Consider the following 19,743-nt stretch of genomic DNA (forward strand, 5'->3'; position numbering starts at 1 on the left):
GTCCAGCCATTTAACACAGGATCAAAGCAAACATTGTATTCACTTACTTCCTGTTCTGTAGAGTCAGTTAGCAAAAGCAGCATCATTTGCTTGTTTAGTGTGACACAACTAATCATTTAAACCCTTTCAGATTGGTTCTTATTTCTGTACAATGATCACAATTTTAAAAGAGGTAAACATGTAGAGAGGTGGGGACATTTCTCGATTCTTAGATGCATCGGGATGCGTGCGTGGACGACTCGGCTTAGATGCAGAGACACAACATAACCGTTTCATGTTTTTTACGCTACATAAATTGCTTTTATTGATGTCCCGCCGCTGCATAATTATAACCACCACTGCTTCAGGATCAGGACAGACGTACATTAAAGGTCTCGTCGTCTTTTACCCTGTCAGAGTCTCCTGTGTGGGTGTGCTTCCTCCACCGCTGACCTGCGCTCACTTTACACATTAACAATAAACACCGACACTAATCAGACGTTATTAGGACCCGAACAGTAGTGACGTGTGCGTTTATGAGGCACGTATCTCACGTATTAAAGTGCGCACGTAGTTCATCTGCTGCACACAACACAAGACATGCACAGCCGGAACATCAGGGTTAAAGTGACCGGAACAAACCGGATTCATGATCCGACACCATCGATTAATAACTAAATACATGTGGTTATCAGTTTTTGTCAGTGACAGAGAGGGGCACACACAGACACAGGTTGCAGACAGGAGAGAAGTTCCCGCAGATTATCAAACAACGCTGTTTTTTTCTCCAATTCATTGTTGCAGAGGAAGCGACGCCCAGTTTATCAAGGAACATAAATATTAATTCAGCAGGTTTTTATAAAGATCAGCTCTAAGTGTGAGTGATTAGAAAAGAGGAGATGAGCAGAATCTTTCGTTGACTGGCGGAGTAATGCGCCTCGATGCTGCCAAGGGGGGCCAGGCGGGGCCATCCTCATACAGTAAAGGCTAAAGATGCAGCACACAAGTCTAATCTGAATCAATGTCAAATCAGTGTGGAGAGTACTGGCACTGTTATAGACTGACTGTTGTAGTCTGAGTTTTGAATTACAGCACACTTGTTATAAAAGTAACAGTCTTAAATACTTAATTAAAGCACAAATCATGAGGCTAGTGAAGATGCACCTCATGCAAATCATGTACAGAAATACAATTCTTTGATGCATCCATAATCGTTTTATCATCGAATCGTAGCCCACTGAATAGAATCAAATCGTGCCTAGAAACTCCCACCCCGACCCTAGACAGGTCGCCATTGTATCACAACTCCAACATACAGAGACGAACAACCATCCACAATCACATTCACGGCCAATTTTAAGTCTCCAATTAACCTAACCTTAATCTTCATGTTTTGTAAGGCAGACAGAGCCCAGACAACACGCAAACTCTACTAACTACTGCACCACCGTGCCAACCTAGATAGCCTAAAATGTCACTCAACAATATTCAACTGTACAGCTGAATTGTAATGACTTCGGCTGTAGTGTATAATGTGTATATATACATACAGTATCACCGACACAGGGTTTGTGGTCGCGCACACCTTAAACACCACAAACCAGAATTCTTCTTCAGCGCTGCTCTCTCTGGTTCATATGAATAAACAAATCAGTAAGTGCAAAGCCAGGGAGCATTTACAAGACAACTACATGTACTGAATTTACTGCACTGTGTGAAATGGAAAAAAATAAATACACAGATACATTAAAAACAGAGAAATGGAAGTCTATCCTGCAATTGATTTCTCACAGTTCCTGCTTTAGGCACATATAATGCACGCCATGTTGTCTAAACAACAAGAGCTGCCAATCACGCCTTCAACAGAAGGTGTTTGTGTTTACAAACAGCACAAAATGAAAGCAGACGACCACAGAGGCAGACATTTCACTACGGCTATTGAGCTATATTTGAGAGCACAGCTCCTCGGTCTAATCCTCGGACTTATTGAGTCTGCCTCCTGTCTGCCTCAGTATTGATGTTCGATTAGCACGGTTACATATTTGAGTGACACTGGCACCGCCAGTGCTTGTCACCATGGTAACATGCCTTAAATACTAGTGGAGGCATTCTCTGCTAATTTTATACACCTGACATTCAGGAAGGTGGAGGTGCCAGATGGCTATGCCAGTGTTTACTGTCACACACACTCAGTCAGACTACACGTTGATAAAGAAGACAGCTGAACTGAGGCGACGTGGCAATAATACCAGTTAGAATTTCTGAAAAATCTATGTATTTTCCTGTGTAAAGAGTAGATGTCAGTGTCAGTGACTATTAAAAATCCACCCGCAGAGCAACTGAGCTGCCAACAGCTGCATCTAATTATGTATGTAGTATGTGCACTCTTTTGAGAAGGAGAGAACTGAGAAGGAGAAAAACAGGAGAGAGAGGTGAGACAGTTTGGACCAAACAGGAAGTGACATTACTGTCAACTCGCTGTCCCCTTACAAAAGCCTACATTGGTCTTGTCTGTGTTTGCGGCTCTGTTCTTAGATCTCGGTGCGGAGGAGATAAGAACTGTGCTACAGTCTGTGGAGACCATCCTCCCATTTTTGCTCGCCATTTGGGACAGTTTGTCCTTTGGGCCACGTCCCTCGGACTCAGCAGGCTGACAATGGGTGAGGAGGGGAGCGCTGCTGTGGGCAGGGAACGTGAGAGGAGGCCAGTAAACAGTCCTAATGGAGTGTAAATTTGGGGCAGCTCATCTGAAGAGGACGTCTTAGGGGCATGAGGGAATGAATTCAAATGGTCTATGACCAAACAGTGCCATTTAAATTACTGCTGAGTCCCTACAGCTCCTGCCTTTCAAAAAAAATCATAGTAAAAATCTCACTCCAAGTCATCTGCACTATTCTGTGCCTACTTCTGCTTTTACAGGTTACACACATGTATTATTTGTATGTATTCCCGAACTTTGATTAGTTCAACTTCTACAGCTATACAACTGCTTGTATTGGGTTTTTCTCTCCAGTAACTGAGATAGAAGCAATGTTGAAACTTTTTGCCTTGAAGATACTGGTGTTTAAAGTAACCAAACAACAGTCATATTTGTTGATGATTAGTAGAAGAAAATGTTCTTATTGTCCCTGTAAAGTAATGTTACATCAATAATTGTCAACTTTAAGATATGAAATGAATCTGTCATATAGTCCATAACAACAAAGTGGAAATCAGTAGAAGTTGAACCATTTGTGGTGAGCTGCTGGTTGAACGTCTTATTTATAGGAAACCTACTGACATAATTCATACAAGTCATGTTAGTCAACTTTTCCTTGAATGCCAGCGAGAACGGTGTGCTGCTGCCGTCGCGGCTCCCTCTCCCAGGCTCTACTGGAGGTGCTAGCGAGGTGCTACTAGCGCTAGCTGAAGAGGACACACTCGGGCTCGGAGACCGAAGGACATTAAATGCTGTAGTCTTTCAGATCGACGGCGTGCTGCCTTAAATGTTTGGTGAGTTTCGATGTGCAACCTGACTTTTGACCGTTTGCGTGGCTCATCTTAGCCATGCATGCTAGGTCATGTCTAAACAAATGGACAGGCTGTTGCGTAGTGCATGACGTTGTCACGTAGACAGGTCCTGGCAAATACATACAGCCTCCTTGCAGTTTAGGAACCGATAAGCAGAACCAAAATTCGATTCATTTTTTTTACAGGTACCCAGTAAACCGTGTTTTACATAATTTCATGTGGCATCCCCCTCTTTGAAGATACACAATGCACCTAATTTAACTAGCGTATAGCAGCAAGGTTACTGAACTCTACTGCTCCTCTAATAACAAGTCAACCTGGCAGGGTTGCATACAGACCACTGCTAGTAGCCTGAAGCTGTCTGCTTTTGATACGTGAAATAATGCTCAGCATCCAAGCTTTTCAATTTCCATTGGATGAATGGCAAATGTCATTTTGCTGTACCATTTTTGTCATAGTACGGAGGGAAAGCAGGAAAACATGTCCTGGCCATTTGATTCACCTGCATTAGCATGAATGTTATTTGGATATTATAGGTTTGTCACTTTAGTAATTGCAAGCAATAGCATTGGTTTATTTAAGATCTCAACAATGTTATTACAATGACATCCCTGGCAAAAAACTTTGAAGCGTCTATTAACATCGACGAACTACTGATGACATGTCGGTTTTCCACGACGACTACTGATGATGTAACATCTTATAAAGCGCTGTCCCAAATCATAAGAGAAGATTTCAACCACTACCCCTTGTAACTCCTTTCAAGGGGCAAGATAACCCTAAAAAGCCATCAGCCATGCAGCATTTGGATTAGTTTTTAAGTCTTCTTTTCTTTTTTTGCTATGGTGTATGTTTACGTGGTTTTTTTATGGTCTTTTACGCTTCAAGGAAACGTACAAACAAACAGAGAATCAGCTCATCAAAACACTTCAACAGCACCACTAGTGGTAAAAAACTCATTAGGGCACTTAGTTTGTCAGTCTACAGTTCTGATAATTAACAACAACACATCAACATCATTATTGCTAACCACTGAACCATTGCCACCATCAACATAAACACACCACTGTATTTATTTAAATAATTCATTGCCATCATTGTCTAGATGACACATGCAAAACAAGTTTTTCTTATCAGCAGATTCTCTTAATCTTTTACTTTTCTTAGCTTTTTGGCCTGTGTCAAGGCCTCTTCAGCAGACAGAGTGACATTTCTAGGGCATTATGAAAAAAACATCTCTCAAGAGGCTCCAAACAACATAAAAAAAGAAAATAAAAGACTAGTGTAGCATATCTCTGACCTTTTACAGCAGTGACCATAGCCTGAACTAGAATTTCCATCTTGCAGTTGTATGCCTCTGCCAATCAATTAAGTTGCCTGAAATATGGTGACAATCTTTTAGGCAGTTGAATAATGAACATACAAGTGTTTGTACCGAACATTGTTGATGTCTCAGTGGAGTTGTACTTTGACCTTTTAGACATAAATATTGTCACTTTATCTTGTTATTCTATCAAGTATTTCTCAATTGTGTAATAATTAGCACATACATTTTTTAGTTATGGCCAAAATTGTGTTTTGTGTGGTCACAGTGACCTTGACCTTCGACCACCATATTCTAATGATCTCACCCTTCAGCCTAAATTGATATGCATGCCATACTCTTTTCCTTCAGGCATTTGTTAAAGAAAACTTTAACATGAATGACATGAGTCATAGAGACCTTGACCTTTGATCAATGAAAATCGAATAAGTTCATCCTTGAGTCCAAGTGAACGTTTGTGCCAAATTTTTAATAAAAATTCACTCAAGGTGTTCCTGAGATATTGCATTCATTGGAATGTGAAAAACAGATGGAGGGTCGGAAAACTCGAAAAAAAAAAGCCTCTGTAGCAATGGCTTAACAAACACTCGCACAATCCTGTGTGCTGATGTAATTATAGCTCCATAAACTAATGTGTATACAAAAGAAACTAATGTAGTCATTCTAAAGATACCACTAGTAATGCACACATTTGTTCATAACACCGTAGTCTGTATTTCCCGTGATGGTGCATGATCACATAGAGAATATAATTACTGCAGCGAGGCCTCTCTCTCATTCTCAGACGTATTTCCAAGGCAAACAAAACACAACCCACAGACACTGCAACTTAACTGGTCCCGTTTTTCAATTTCAGTCATCAACGCCTGCACCAAGCTTTCATTACAGTGGCCCGCCACTCATTTTCTCAGGGGACATTTGTGTGTGATGATAGCAGGCGAGGCTCTCAGGTACAAATCAATTTTAGCCTCTGTCCTTTCACTCAGAGGCCAAGGTGTTGTATATTTTTGGAACACTTACCAAAGTCTGACATGTTTGATTTTTCTTCTTCACCTCTGCTTCAAGTGCTTCACACTCCTTCTTTCTGGTGCTGATCTCAGTCTCCTGGGGAGAGAGAAAAAGCAGAGAACGGCTGCTATGGTTTGTCAGGAACAGAAGCTTCCCGAGAGAACTAGACAGAGAGAAAGAGAGAGAGGGTGCAGGAGCATTTCATTATTCAGCAGTATTTAGGTGTGTATGTGTGTGATCGTTTGTTTGTACGTGTGCAACAGAGACATGGAGAGAGATTTCCAGAGAAAATAGATATTACAAAATGTGTTTGTTGCAGGAAAACAGACAGGAGGCTGGACTGATGTAAGGTACAGATGATGAGTAAGGGTGTGAACAGAAATAATGTTATGAAAAAGATCAAACTAAAGTCAGTTTAAAAGCCTTTACTCTTTACTGACCGAGTCAGAATTTTAAATTAGTAAAACTAACAGAAACAAACTCACTGCAACACTAGTAGCTCTGTGAGATTGTACATAAGGACACAGGTGATTGGACTTAAATTCTTACATCATGTGGAGGAGATGAATCCTCACTGTGGGTGAACATAGTGTTCAGCAGTGCTGAACGCAGCCCCATCCTTGACTCCTCTAACCTGCCAGGCTATATAAAGCACCTGTGAGCCTCTCTGGTGTTGTCCTGCCGTGGTTGTGGCTGCTGGTTATACTGGTATGTGGCTCTCTACCCTGCCACGCTCCTTTTCTGTGGCTTGCACACTAAATTTCCTGCCTCAATTACAGCCAGCATGTGCCCTGTTGTCCTGGCCGTGAGAGACACCATACCACACGTGGCCTCAGCTCATATCCCCCATTCTTTCCTTATTTTTAGTATTATTATCCAGATTCATTATTTTGAGATGTTTCAATAAAATATTCTTTGTTGATAAAGACAAACGTCTCTGCCTCTTATCAGTAAGAACTCTTGTAATTGATTGGTGTCCAGAGAAGGACCTTGAGACTGTAGATCCTGGGGAGCCAATCCCTCCCCCAGATGATGGTGTTGTGGAAACCAAATTAACCCATTTAGTGCCCCCACCACACTTAGCTTGCTAACTTGCTCACAATGTCTACGGTAACAAGTTGATTATCAGATGTCATGTATACCATAGCATGCTAATGTATGTTAAATCAGGACTAAACTAATTATGATTAAGGCTGAAGGGAATTTCATTAGTGTATTTTCGTATGTTTAAGTATTTACCGAAACCTTATTTGATAAAATTGCAATTATTGTGGCTAAAAATGTGGACTGACAACTACAAGCTTTGCCTTTCCTTGATGTGCTCCTATTTCTCTTTTTTTTATTCACATACAGTTGTTGGGTTCAAAAACTTTTTCACAGCACAAAACATTTGTGAGTTTTACAGTGGCTCTGTTCAAAGCTATGCTACTTGGGCAGCGTCCACAATAGCAGATTCCTAATTAATGTTATTAGATGTGCTCTATGGAGTTTCTGACCTCGAGTTGCGTGGGTCCTTGTTTTGTTTGTCAAGCACCTCAAGAAATGTATCAGTGAACCAGTAAAAGCTGTGAGGAACATTATAAGCTAGTACATTATAACATGGATGTAAACAATGCAGGATTTAAAACTGGCTTTGCAAATGTTTCATGAAGACTGAAATGCATTCAGTGCGTTCTTGGACCTCTGGGTACCAATGTCAACAAAACTTTAGTTTGTGTTCAAGCATATGTGCTTCCTCTGCTGTAACATTTAAAAAAAGCTGACTTTCTAAAATGTCTATTCTGTCTCCCATGTTAATTATTTGTCAACTCATTATGTTTGGATATGCACAGTATGTGTTCCATGATTTTGTAAGGCTACATCAGTACCTAGCTGACTAATTCCTGATGGTGTTCAGTTGAAGTCTCTAAACACCTCAAGAAACTTTGAAGGATTACATCAAGAAGCCTTCAACTGAGGTGAAAACTGAATGTGATCTCGTGATGAATAGATAAGATTGTTTGTGTCCCTATAGGGTAATTGGTTTGCAGCAATAATCACAGGCCATTTTCCACACACCAGCATAACAAACACTTACACTAGAACTTTAGCAGCTCTGGATTGACAGAAGTAGACATTTGGTCCAGACCAGCAGGACTTATTTATTTATGTGCATAAAACTTTGCAGCTTGAGGAACATTTTCGATCTATTTTTGTAAACAGACAGGGGCAATAACAAGATGGGAGCAGTTTAAATGAGGAGGCGAGAGGATGCCTCTCATCACCCACGGTTCTTGCCCTATTCTAATTTCATGACTAATCTCCCAAAATCTGTTTAAAAACCTGCAAAACATGGTCTTTTGAAAAGAAATTCAAATTTTTACTAATTTTGTTGTTGATTTCTATAGCAGAGGATTACACTTGTTATAGCAGGAAAAGCACATGTGCATCCAATGATTTAAACAATGGCTCTGTTCCATTTAAGGAACCAGGTGAGCCAGCATGCACAACAGCAGGTCGCTGATACTTCTGAATGGAATGCAGCCTTATATATATAGTGTATATATATATATGTATATATATATCGCCAATCTATCGTCATTGCGATATTAACGTGCGCGATAGACTCTGCATGTCAATATATTTGTCCGAAAGACCGGGTTTTTCTGTCAGTGGATCATTGTCGGAACAAGAGAATAAAAAAGAGAATAGAGAGATTTGACGGACACAGCTTCGTCTAATCTTGCTCCGCCTCCTCCTCCGACTACATTTTACTGTGGAAACTTCCAGTGATAATGTTTGTCCCGGGTCAGATTCATCAATATTAGCGGTTGAATATATAAAAGAATTGTGAAGCTTATTAATGATCCCAGAACCTGAGGGAAGTAACAGCTCGCACACGCAAACACACACTGGCATGCACACACAGAGTCTGCTGCTGTGTGTGTGTGTGTGTGTGTGTGTGTGTGTGTGTGTGTGTGTGTGTGTGTGTGTGTGTGTGTGTGTGTGTGTGTGTGTGTCTCTCTCTCTCTCTCTCTTTGTCGCCACATTATCAACACTGATCATCACATAATGATCGATACTTATGTAGAGTGTGAGTTAAATCTTTATTCAGAGCAGTGCGCACATTCATCAGCCATCAGGCTCACTCTTCCTCTCTCTCTCTCTCTCTTCCTCTTTCTCCCACACAAACAAAAAAGTGTGATCGGACACATGTGTAAACTCAGTCTGAGTAAATGTGTGTCGAGCTGGAGGAGAGAGCGTCACGCTCGGTTTGGTTTGACGCAGTTGGAGCAGAGCACAGCGCGAATGACAGAGACACAAGACAGGATGTAAATTACTGACAGAAAATACTTTTCACGGTCCAAACATGGATAACAAGACTCCAAATTAACACTGTAAGTGGACATAGTGGAGCTTTGCATGGCTCCCTGGTGTCTGCCCCTGACTTGGTGGCACTGCGGCCGGGCTATGAGCCTTCTCCTGGCCGTGGAGCTGTCCGTGATCTCTGCGTCCGTAGCCAGGGACTCTTTATGTTTATTTATCATCATCACGATATTAAACAACGTATCGCATATCGCATGTTTTCCTTATATCGTGCAGCCAAAATCTAAATGAACACATAGATAAATTGAAGAGATCAAACAAAGATAAATATGTTTGCATATGTGCTGTAGATTGCCTTCTCTGTTCATTTGTAATAAGGTTCCCTCAATGCTTAGCTGACACCTAATATTCTGAACTGATGTTTCTTAACTGTCTGAACTGCATGTTATTCTTCCATCAAGCAGCCATTTAACTGAGCTGGCAGCTGAATGCTGCGTTAGCTGGAATTACAATGAAGAGAATAAATTCAGTTTTCTTCACAATGTAGGATTAGAGCCAAAACATGACTAAAGTCTGCCACAGTTTCCAGGGAGAATAACTTGTTTAGTCTATCAGCGCTGTTCAGAGAACTCATCACTGCTGGCTTCTCAGTAGGAGCAGACAGCTAGGAGTGGGATTCCCCCATCAAAGAAGCCTGTGTTCAGTCCTCCTGCACATATCTGGGACCTCACTTTAATCTGGACATAACACAGGTAATGAAATCGGTAGTGAAGGGTAAACCCAGCAGAGAGTGCACATCTTCCTTATGTGCATTCACTTAATGCACATAAGGAAAATACATGAAAGTGTTACATGAAAGTGTTACATCACATACCAGATCCTGTGTTTATCAGCAGACTGAGCTTTCTATCAGTGTATGAAGAACATCCGTCTATGGACGGGAGTGAAAGTGCAGCTGAACGTTCCAAGATTAGGGTATAGAATTAAACGGCTTAATCTGTGTCACACACACACACATGCACGCACACACGCGCACACACTAGCACACACTAGCATGGCACCATGTGTCCCTGAACAAAACTAAAATAAGCACCAGCGGAGCCACCAGAGGCCCACAACGCACAATATACGCTTCATCAACGTGCACTTCATCAAAGCCAGCCCAGCGCTCACAGCTTGGTTTGACTTTGAATATAGATCAAAATCCATTTAAATGGAAGATATTTCTCTTTGCTACATCTGCTGATTCACCTCTTTACCAGCGCGAGTGCCAACAATATTTAACAAAACAGTGAGCAATAAGTTCAGTGAACAGGAGGAGCAGAAGGAGGAGGAACAAGCTTTGACCCTTCCATGATCTGTGACCTTGTGGTGTTTTACCTCAGGCATGTGACAGTTGGCAGGAATAAATCGTTGACCCTTTATCTGTCGGAGCTGGTCCACCAATGATCCTGCTCAACTGCATTCACAATGTGTGCATATGCTCTACTATTTCTATCCGGTCAAGGAATTAAACCCTCACAGAGACACAAAGATATGGAAAACAAATGTTCTCAGAAAAGAGGATTTCATGATGAAGAGTTTTTCCAATGGTTTTGTATGTTTGGGATTTGTTTAAATGTATTGTAAGCGTTATGGTTGAAAGTAAAATGGATAAGGTTAGGCTTTGTAAACCTTTCACAAAACACGACATTCAACAACCAAAAGCCAGTAAAACAAGACATGTTTGTGCTCAGGATCTCCACTAAAAAATGAGGACATTTACTGTGACATCAACGTTTGAGAGATGATTCATTTACTTATTCATCAGGGAATGATAATAACTACCGTGGGTGTTAATGCACTTTCTAAGTTTCACTTTCTAAGTGCATTAACACGTACTAAAACCCCACCACTCTTATTCCCTATATTTTTAAAACCAAGAAAATGCAAAAATGTATTAAATATAAAATAAAAAAGGGTAAAAGTATGGAACAAGTTCAAAAAAGTATGCATAAGCACAATATAAACTACCGTGTTGACTGACTGATTTCCTTTGAGTGACTCACAGCCTCCGCACACAGCTTGTCATCTCCCATGTGGGCTGGTATCTAATGTGTGCAGTTTTCTGAACCAGACGGCTATGACATTGCACTGACATGCACGATGAATGTTTCAATCAAACATTTGCGCACACACGCACGCACGCACGCACGCACGCACGCACGCACGCACGCACGCACAGGGCTTGTTCTCAGGACCATTTGTTTGGAGCATATTTGCCAATGTTCAATTAAAAATCCCCCTCTGATAAAAGATTCAAACGGCTGCCATTGTGAGTAATGACCTCCTGTTTAAGTGAAGACGCTTTTACTACACAGCAGATGAAGACAGATGAGGTAGACTATCCCCGTAGGCTGGATCTAGCATTCGTGCCTCAGTGGCACTAATGCAAATGCATGCACAAGAAAGGTGCATCCACAGCGCCTCATTCACGGCTGTGCAGTTAGGGCAGTTATCATGGTGAACTACCATTTGGTGTTTTTGTCAGACGGTAGTACATCTTTGAAAAAACAATGGCACCTTTTATTTTTCATGTGAGTGAGTAGTGCAAGATGACAATGCTATGTTTTGGCCTTTAGATGGGATCCAGATTCATGATCAGGAAATCTTTATTTCATTTTGGCCAGTGATGTACTTATCGATTATCCGATAAGTCGATCAGGGGAATTAACTTAGCCTTTTATCAAACTAATTAATCATTAATCATCAAGCAACATTTTATAGACAAAATGGAAAGCAATCTAATAGCAAATTAGCAAATTAATGAAGAATGAAAATAGTAATCATTTCAGCACGTGTCTCTCTATCTTTCTAAAGAGTGAGTAGTTTTTAGTGTTATCCACTGAATACTGATGGCTATATACTATAGCCCACATCGCTTGGGCTGTAAAGAGATACTCATTCTAACAAAAACTACAGACAGTATTTTAAATAAATATTTAAATAAATTAAAATATTTACAGTCTTTACATCTAATTATAATTAACAACACTAGAACTAAAGCAAGCCAGAGGTCAACAAAAGAAGATAACAAGACAAACAGTGCTGTCTCTGTTTTCAGCACCATGGAGAGTTCCCCTGAGCTCACACACCAGTAGCATACGGTGTATACATGTACAGTTTACCTCTACTGGTTCTGCTGCTTCTGACTCTCTTCTGTGAATTCAATGCACACAGGCGTCTTGATGAAATGAGGTCCACATACTACACCATTACTTCTGCACTGACTAATTAACACAGGAGGCTTTCCCCATCCTATTCTCAGCGTTCAGTCTTCTGATCTTTTGTAGTTGGGAAAGCTCTGTGTATAATCTCTGGTGAGCAGGGGTAACCTCATTACTCCCTCTCTCTTTTCTTTCTCTCTCTCTTGCTCTCATCCCTTGTTGCGTTGAATATGCATGATGCGTAATGATGGGTAATAATCCTGCCAATGGCAGAGCAAAAAAAAGTTTTCTACCAGGGGGCGATTCTATGCAAACAGCAGAAATCTGATGGAGATATCAAATATAGACAGACATCCACAGGAGTGCGACTTGCCCTGGGATTTTTTTTTTTTTTACAGCAGTTTCTGTTCTTGTTGCAAAATCTTTTAAGTTAACTTCACATCTAATTATGACACAGAATGTTAATCCTCAAAAAATATGCAGGCACGCAGTGTGCTGCAACTCAGCTGAGCTACATTATAAAAAAACTGATGGACACCAAGAGAAAAAAAACACTTTTTACCGTGAGTGGTTACACTCAGAAACAAATAGTACATCACCTCTATCTGTGGCACATGCTGGAGCTGTACAGCTAATTTGTTGCCTCTCAAAATGTCAGCTGTACTCCCTGAGATGCATATATTCTTCTGAGAGACTTCTTACTATTGTGTCTTTGTTTCTTGTAGCTAAAAGAAAGGCCTTTAACAAGCCTGAGGGAAAGACTAGAGCTGCTGAGTGTTAACAAGCCACTGTGCTGTCAGGGTCTTTAAGAGAGGATTCCCTACTGTTACACAACACCCATGAACCACATGCACATTTAGTATATGTAGTATAACATGTAGTATATGAGTATACTGCAGATTCTCATGGCTCCGACCCACAGTAATCTAGTCCAGCAGAGAAAGCACTCGTGGTTTCAAATCATTTAAAATGGCAGAGTAAGTTACATAACCTCTACTGCTTAAGTCTGTGTGCTTAGGCACAGATGCTTGCACTCCACTAATATTGTACTCGCCAGTCCGCCTGCAAGAGTATGTGTGTGTGTGTGTGTGTATATATGCACAACATACAGACTGACTGCTGAATCACAGATTTACAGGAAAAACACGTGTAGCTCCCAGAGGTCAATAAGTATATCCCTCAACAAAGACACGCACACCCAGAATGAGAGACAAAGAGAAGGGTTAAGACTGAGGTAACAAGAGTGATTGTGAATCAGTGTATTATCATGAGAAAGATATGCAAAAGTAGTGAGGCCTCGATATGAATGCAAATGAAAAAGAACAGAGAATGGGCAAAATGAAAAATCGGATGGAGGCAGGATTTACCGTCTAAGCTCCTCAGCTCCGCAGCATTTTTTCCAGGGTATAAGACCTCGGCGAGTCGTCCTCTATCAGGCATATTAAACATCATGCAGCAGTGGCAAAAGGAATAACCCAGTCTGGATTCCACATGCTCCCCCTCTTCCTCCCTCCCCACCATGAACCACAAGCCTCGGTGTGCTGCAGAATCACAAATGAAGGTGCCACTATCACCAGGGTCTGACCTCTCTGAGCCACTGAACGTTACACTACCTGCCAGCTGATGTCTTATGAGTGTAACACACTACAACTGAAGTGAAAAAAAAGGGAGGAGAGCAAGAGAGGATAGGGGGAATACTGTAGGCAAGGCAGAGGGGAAGAGGAGGAATGATAATGAATAAAAAAAAGAGAAAAACAACTGACAGAAATAACTATTGGCTACTAACAGGCCTCTATGGTATAAAAGAAGTGATGAAGGGAAAGTAACAGGAGCAAAAAAGGATAAACTGAGATCTATAATAAAATGTAAGGTTGTTGGAATAAGGTGCTAATTTGAAAGAGCAGTCCCGGTGTGTATGAGAGGCTCCAGAGAGAGGACTGTAAATCTGATAATCCCACTACATGAACACCAAGACGTCAGATGAGACTTTTACCTTAATGGAAACTAAACAATGACTCATCCAGCCACAACAGACTCTGAAGGCGGCCATGTGTATTTCTGTAAGATCTATTCACTTGCCCGTGTGGTAGGTGACAACGCAAGATTCAATAATGCACCGTTATGTGGAAAAATGAGGGTGTGATGAGAGAATAAACAGGTTTTATATTTGTGTTTTGGCAGCCGAAACCACTTTGCTGACTAAAGGTCCACAGAGAAGATCTGATGATTACTGCTGCAACAGAGCAAATGCTGAAAGCGCACTGCTGTTGCCCACTCAGACGTGGAGGCTTACTCATCCCCAGCTGGAAATGCCGGCCGAGCTTCTCCAGACTGTCATTCGGTTCACATGGTAACCTTCATATCTTACAGCAGAGCAGAAGGCACCTTGTAGCAAAAGATGGCAATCATAAACGCGTATCTACCTTCTGCAGCCATTATTATGACTGTTCAGACAAAACTCTGAAAATCATCCACACAGAGGTGAGTATAAAGTAATGCATGTAAGGAAGTCATTTCCTCTATGTGCACTGTAAACTTTGGGGGTTGATTCCTCGCATCACAAAAATTAGGTGGCGTGTCGTTATTCTTCGTTTTTTTTCTTTAATTAGAGATTGCTTAACAATAGTGTAGAGATCCATAGAACAGCAGGGGATCACTGCTGGATGAGTCACACAAATAAACACACAAGCTAAATGCTCTAAAACAGGGAAAAACACGCCAGAAGGTTCTGCATTTCTTGGTGGCCGAGACATCTCACACAAGCGCATCAATGGAAACCACGAATGAGAAAGCCACAACACGAATGCTTGAGGTGTTGCTGTACAGGTGCTTGCCGCAGCCAAAAAGGCAGCTCCTGAATATGAACTCCAATCACCAGAAATATTACACCTCATATAGACCATCATCAAATTTTAAGCATCAGTTATCACTCACTTCCATTGTGATTGTGTTTCCATTGTGTGGCTTTGTGTGGTAGTTGTGTCACATTTACATTCATGATATGGCTTTTGCATTTGTGTTTACAATTAATGTGGTGCATGTGTGATGTCTCGGCCACCATATTATTTACCTCCAAGGAAATACTTAAACCATCCTCCAGAATATTTGCAAGACCTTGCAATATTTTCCACTCCATGAAATATTTCTACAAGAACTGGTTAAAGTGGAAACAGTACTTTCAAAATACAGAAAAAACTATTGCTATAAATACTGCTATATATTACCCAACCAATGAAATGGGACCAAGTCAAATAAAATCAATGCTCATCCACAGCAAGCAAACTTTCTTGCATATGCCCAAAGATTTTCCTTCAGACAGAGTTCGTGCAGCATCACTGTGTTGCAGAAGTTTTAAGTACACAGATGGCCAGTGTGTAAATACACAACACTGAGATGCCGGAGTTTCAAGGCAGGCTCAGTCTCATTAGAGTGGCCAGTAGCCGTGCAGGTAGATGAGCTGCTGAGATGATGGACTGTTCTCTGAGCAGTCTGGACAAAGTATTCAAGCCCCCGGGCGGCAGTGTCAACATTGGAAACTGAGCAGAGGAGCAAACATGGGAGAACAAATGAAGCATGAATCAAGACCCTCTAACACGATGCAATTGTACACACAGGAAATCAAGGTACTTGCGAGGTACACCTAACACGTAAACCACAGCAGAGGCCTCTGTTTATTCAATTAACAGTATGTTGGCTACAGATATGGTCTTAAAGAGCACAATTTGGATTTAACAGATTGTAACCACATTATTCAAAGGATAAAACCACTCTGAATTTAATCTTGGAGATCAGGGCACAACCATTAAGGTGTTTGTCCTCCCCATGGTCTTTAGAGCTAATATATAATTTCATTTGCTGTCAGTTAAAACGTCTAAATACAGTAAAATTATGTTCGCAGTATGTGTTTCACACTATCAATATTTGATTCAATTCCATTCAGTTTTATTTTGTATAGCACAAAATCATAACATACATTAACAATTACACACAATTAAATAAAAGGGAGCAAACCCTACAAACTATATCAAAAATGTAATCAATATTTTGCGATCGTTAACCAAAAGGTTAATTGAGGCAAACAAAAATGAAATATACATTAAAAAAAGTTATGAAATAATTTAATTAGGTCAGATCAAATAGCCACACAATTGATCTCATTATGTGTCTGAACTGTAAAAATTTGAAAATGTTAAACTATAGGCATTTGGGGTCAAACTTCATCCTATCTTATTATATTTGCAACATACAAAAATGCAAAAAGTATAAATTACTCGACAGATAAAACAAGCTGAACCAGACATATAAGAAAAAGGCCCCAAAAGTAAAAAGAGAAGCCATCTTTCCTTTCATGCTGTCGTGACTTTGGCAGACTCACTTGCTCTCTTTCTGCCGGGAGTTGGTGCTCTCACATCTGCGGCCCCACTCACTCAGAAGGAAACAGAGGAAGGGAATCTCGGAAACCTTCCGTGATCAAATGAATTCACATCGAATCAGGCTGCCTGTATGCTTAGGCCCCGACCAGATAAGCTGATTATAACACAAAATGTTACATGTTGTCCCATTTGTTGTGATCCAGTGTTATCCTGATGTCCCTGGTAATGCAAAATGATTGACCTATGAAAGGTCAAGGTAGACTCAAACTGATAATTACGAGGTATATACAGCGATCCTTCACATTCGGGTGCAGCCTTTGGCACAAAGAGGCCCATCATCAGCTGTGACAATTAAATCCAATAATTCCATACACCTACACCTGTAATTTATGAAATGACTGAGGAGTCAAAGGAGCACAGGGACTCCCTTCCTTTTCCACCCACTGCATTACATGCTGTGCTTGATTGTGTCACACCGCAATAACACTTCTGATGGCATCAGAGCAGCAGACACTGAACTGCAATCTGCATTGACCAGCAAAGAATTATACACACCCCCCCCCCCCCCCCCCCCCCCCGTCTTTCCCCTCAGTTTAAAGCTCAATTCAACAGAATGTAATGATAAACTCTTAAACGCTAATTCTACACTGGCCGTCGCTAATTTAATCGTCACACAGTGAGAGCACAGGCTGTTGGAGGCAAAGGGGGCTGTCCCCAGCTGAGGGGGCTTGTCTCTCACTTTGATCATGAGCCAGAGCCACGGACATATGCTCCTCCATTCTACAGGGAGGAGCTGTACTGGATGCAGGGAACAGCTCTCCTTTGCCTTTCCGTTCATTAACTACATTGCAGCAGCTGTTGACTAATAAGTTTGCTCTCCAGATTGCAAAACCCCTATAATGAGTACACTGTACCTTTTATGTGCCTCAACAAAGGGGAGAACTTGATGGTGGCTTTTACTTCTGAACTTAAGCATCAGGTTTTGATGTCCCTCTCTCAGTCCAATCGTCAGTATTTGCCACAAAATGCAGTCAATCTGGCCCCAAAGAGGTGTCCTTTAATGGCTCTCTAAAGGTGGAGTTGGTGAATTGTTTCTGAAACACCTTTTTATCTCGTTTGTGAAAATCCTCTTTACATCCCACTTTTAGGACATACCTATCACTGCCTGCAAACACTCTAGCTGTGCTCTCACTGCGCATGACCAGAGTCTTTACGAGTCAAAAACGTAGAGAAGCATACACAGCTGAAGAAACGATGATAGCTCTAAGTTGGTGAGCCAGTACCAAGAGCGCAGTACCAAGAGCACATTCATGTGTTTTGGGGGCGTAGCTTTGACGAGAGGGCCGAAAGGAGGGGTGGGACATATTGGTTGCATATTTTCAAAGTGTAGCCTTCTCGTTAGATTTCCACGATTACCAACTCTACCTTTAATGCCAGAGAAAGAGGAAAACTAGAGAAAGGTTGGGTTTGGCCTAGTGTAGGATCATCTGCTTATCGACAAGGCCGACTTGGCTTTTGGCCTTAACAAAACCAGAAAGCCTCTGATATGAAGAGTTTTCACATTGAGGTTTGGGTGAGGAGATCCTGTGCCCAGTAATCGGAGACAGGTGGTGCCTAGGAGGAGATAAAGAGCGAGGCTCTCACCCCACAGGAGTCTGGCACAATCGCAGCAGAAACAGACGCCTTTGCCTCCCATCTGGGGGAACACTCTTTAACCATCACTGCCAATTTATAGGACACTCAATTACTGGTCACTACCTGAGTAGTTAAACAGAGGACCTGCTGCCCACAGCATCTAAGTGCCAAATCGTACAAGTGGTCAGACAGAGAAACTAAGTAACACCATTAATGGATGCACACTAATTTGATTTACAACTATTACCTTCATGTTTGCAAAGCAATGTGTACAGGAACGATCGGAAAACAGTCCTGGCAGGAAGGTAAATAAAAATATGGAAGACAACAAGTAGATCAGACATACAGAGTAACAGTAGCCTTCATCGTTTAACACTAAAGAGGTTCTATATACTGCAGGGTTTGCTGGAATTTTGGCCTCTTTAGAGTGTTTTCTTTCTCCATACACTATGGAAGTAGGTGGTGATGTGCCAGACACCTCTACTCTGCTATTACACAAAGTCACAGCACATTGGATGTCTGTACAAAAATGTGTGGTATTCCATCTAAGATGTTTACATATTTCCAACAAAATTTGGACCAAATGACCTACATTGCCTTACATTTAACCCATAGACTGTATATAAACATTGACTATGTCCCTCCACTATCCATAAATGAAACTATTTCGAACACCATCATCTTGCGTATTTGGAGCCAAAGTCGGTAAAGGTAGCCATCTTATAACACACGCTCTACCAATCTTATTATCAGTCTCTGTCAATCTTGACATTTCACCCCATTCTCTTTGCAACAAATAACCAATTAAAACTAAATGTAACTAAATGAAATATAAAATTGAACAAACATCAGTGTGACAAGAACTACCTTAAAGACTGAAACCATTAGAAAACATAATGTGACCCGTAACCTTTTTTGTTACCATTAACATGGAGGAGGCAGGGTTTATTTCCTATACTGCAGCTAGTCAGCAGGTGGTGATTGAGCAGCCATGTTGTCCATCTTTACATACAATTTATGATATAACCATACCCCTTACATGTGAAAAAAAAAATGTAACATGAGGATTAAAACATGAGAGCATATCAGAAAAATGTACATCCTAACTTTCACATACACCCACAGACACTGGTCACACAGCTATAGTTTGGAACTAGCTTGGAACAAATGACGAGGTGCCCCTGCTGGGGCTCAATTGAAAACAAATTGCTTATTTTTACAGAAGAGAGCTCTGTAACTCCAGGGTAAATAAGAGCTGCAAATCTGAAACAAATTTTCTTTCAGCCTCAGCTCCCAAGAAGCCACAGTGAAGTAAATTTTGTAATCAATGGACCTTTTCTGGTAAACAAAATTTAGCAGGTATCAAGAACTTACAGATAAGGGATGAAAATGCATATGAAGT

General features: G+C 41.1%; 1 protein-coding gene across 7 annotated transcripts in view; it reads right to left on the reverse strand.

Annotated features, from left to right (window-relative positions):
• rimbp2 (RIMS binding protein 2) overlaps positions 1-19,743 on the reverse strand; it is a 90,813-nt gene that overhangs the window by 37,333 nt on the left and 33,737 nt on the right. For all 7 annotated transcript variants that reach the window (XM_034595252.1, XM_034595244.1, XM_034595251.1 and 4 more), the window contains one exon: positions 5,834-5,917. In XM_034595252.1, the coding sequence (XP_034451143.1) occupies positions 5,834-5,917 (84 nt within the window). The remainder of the gene's footprint in view (positions 1-5,833; positions 5,918-19,743) is intronic.

The sequence above is a fragment of the Hippoglossus hippoglossus genome, chromosome 9, assembly GCF_009819705.1.
Source record: "Hippoglossus hippoglossus isolate fHipHip1 chromosome 9, fHipHip1.pri, whole genome shotgun sequence".
NCBI classification, from domain to species: Eukaryota; Metazoa; Chordata; class Actinopteri; order Pleuronectiformes; family Pleuronectidae; genus Hippoglossus; species Hippoglossus hippoglossus.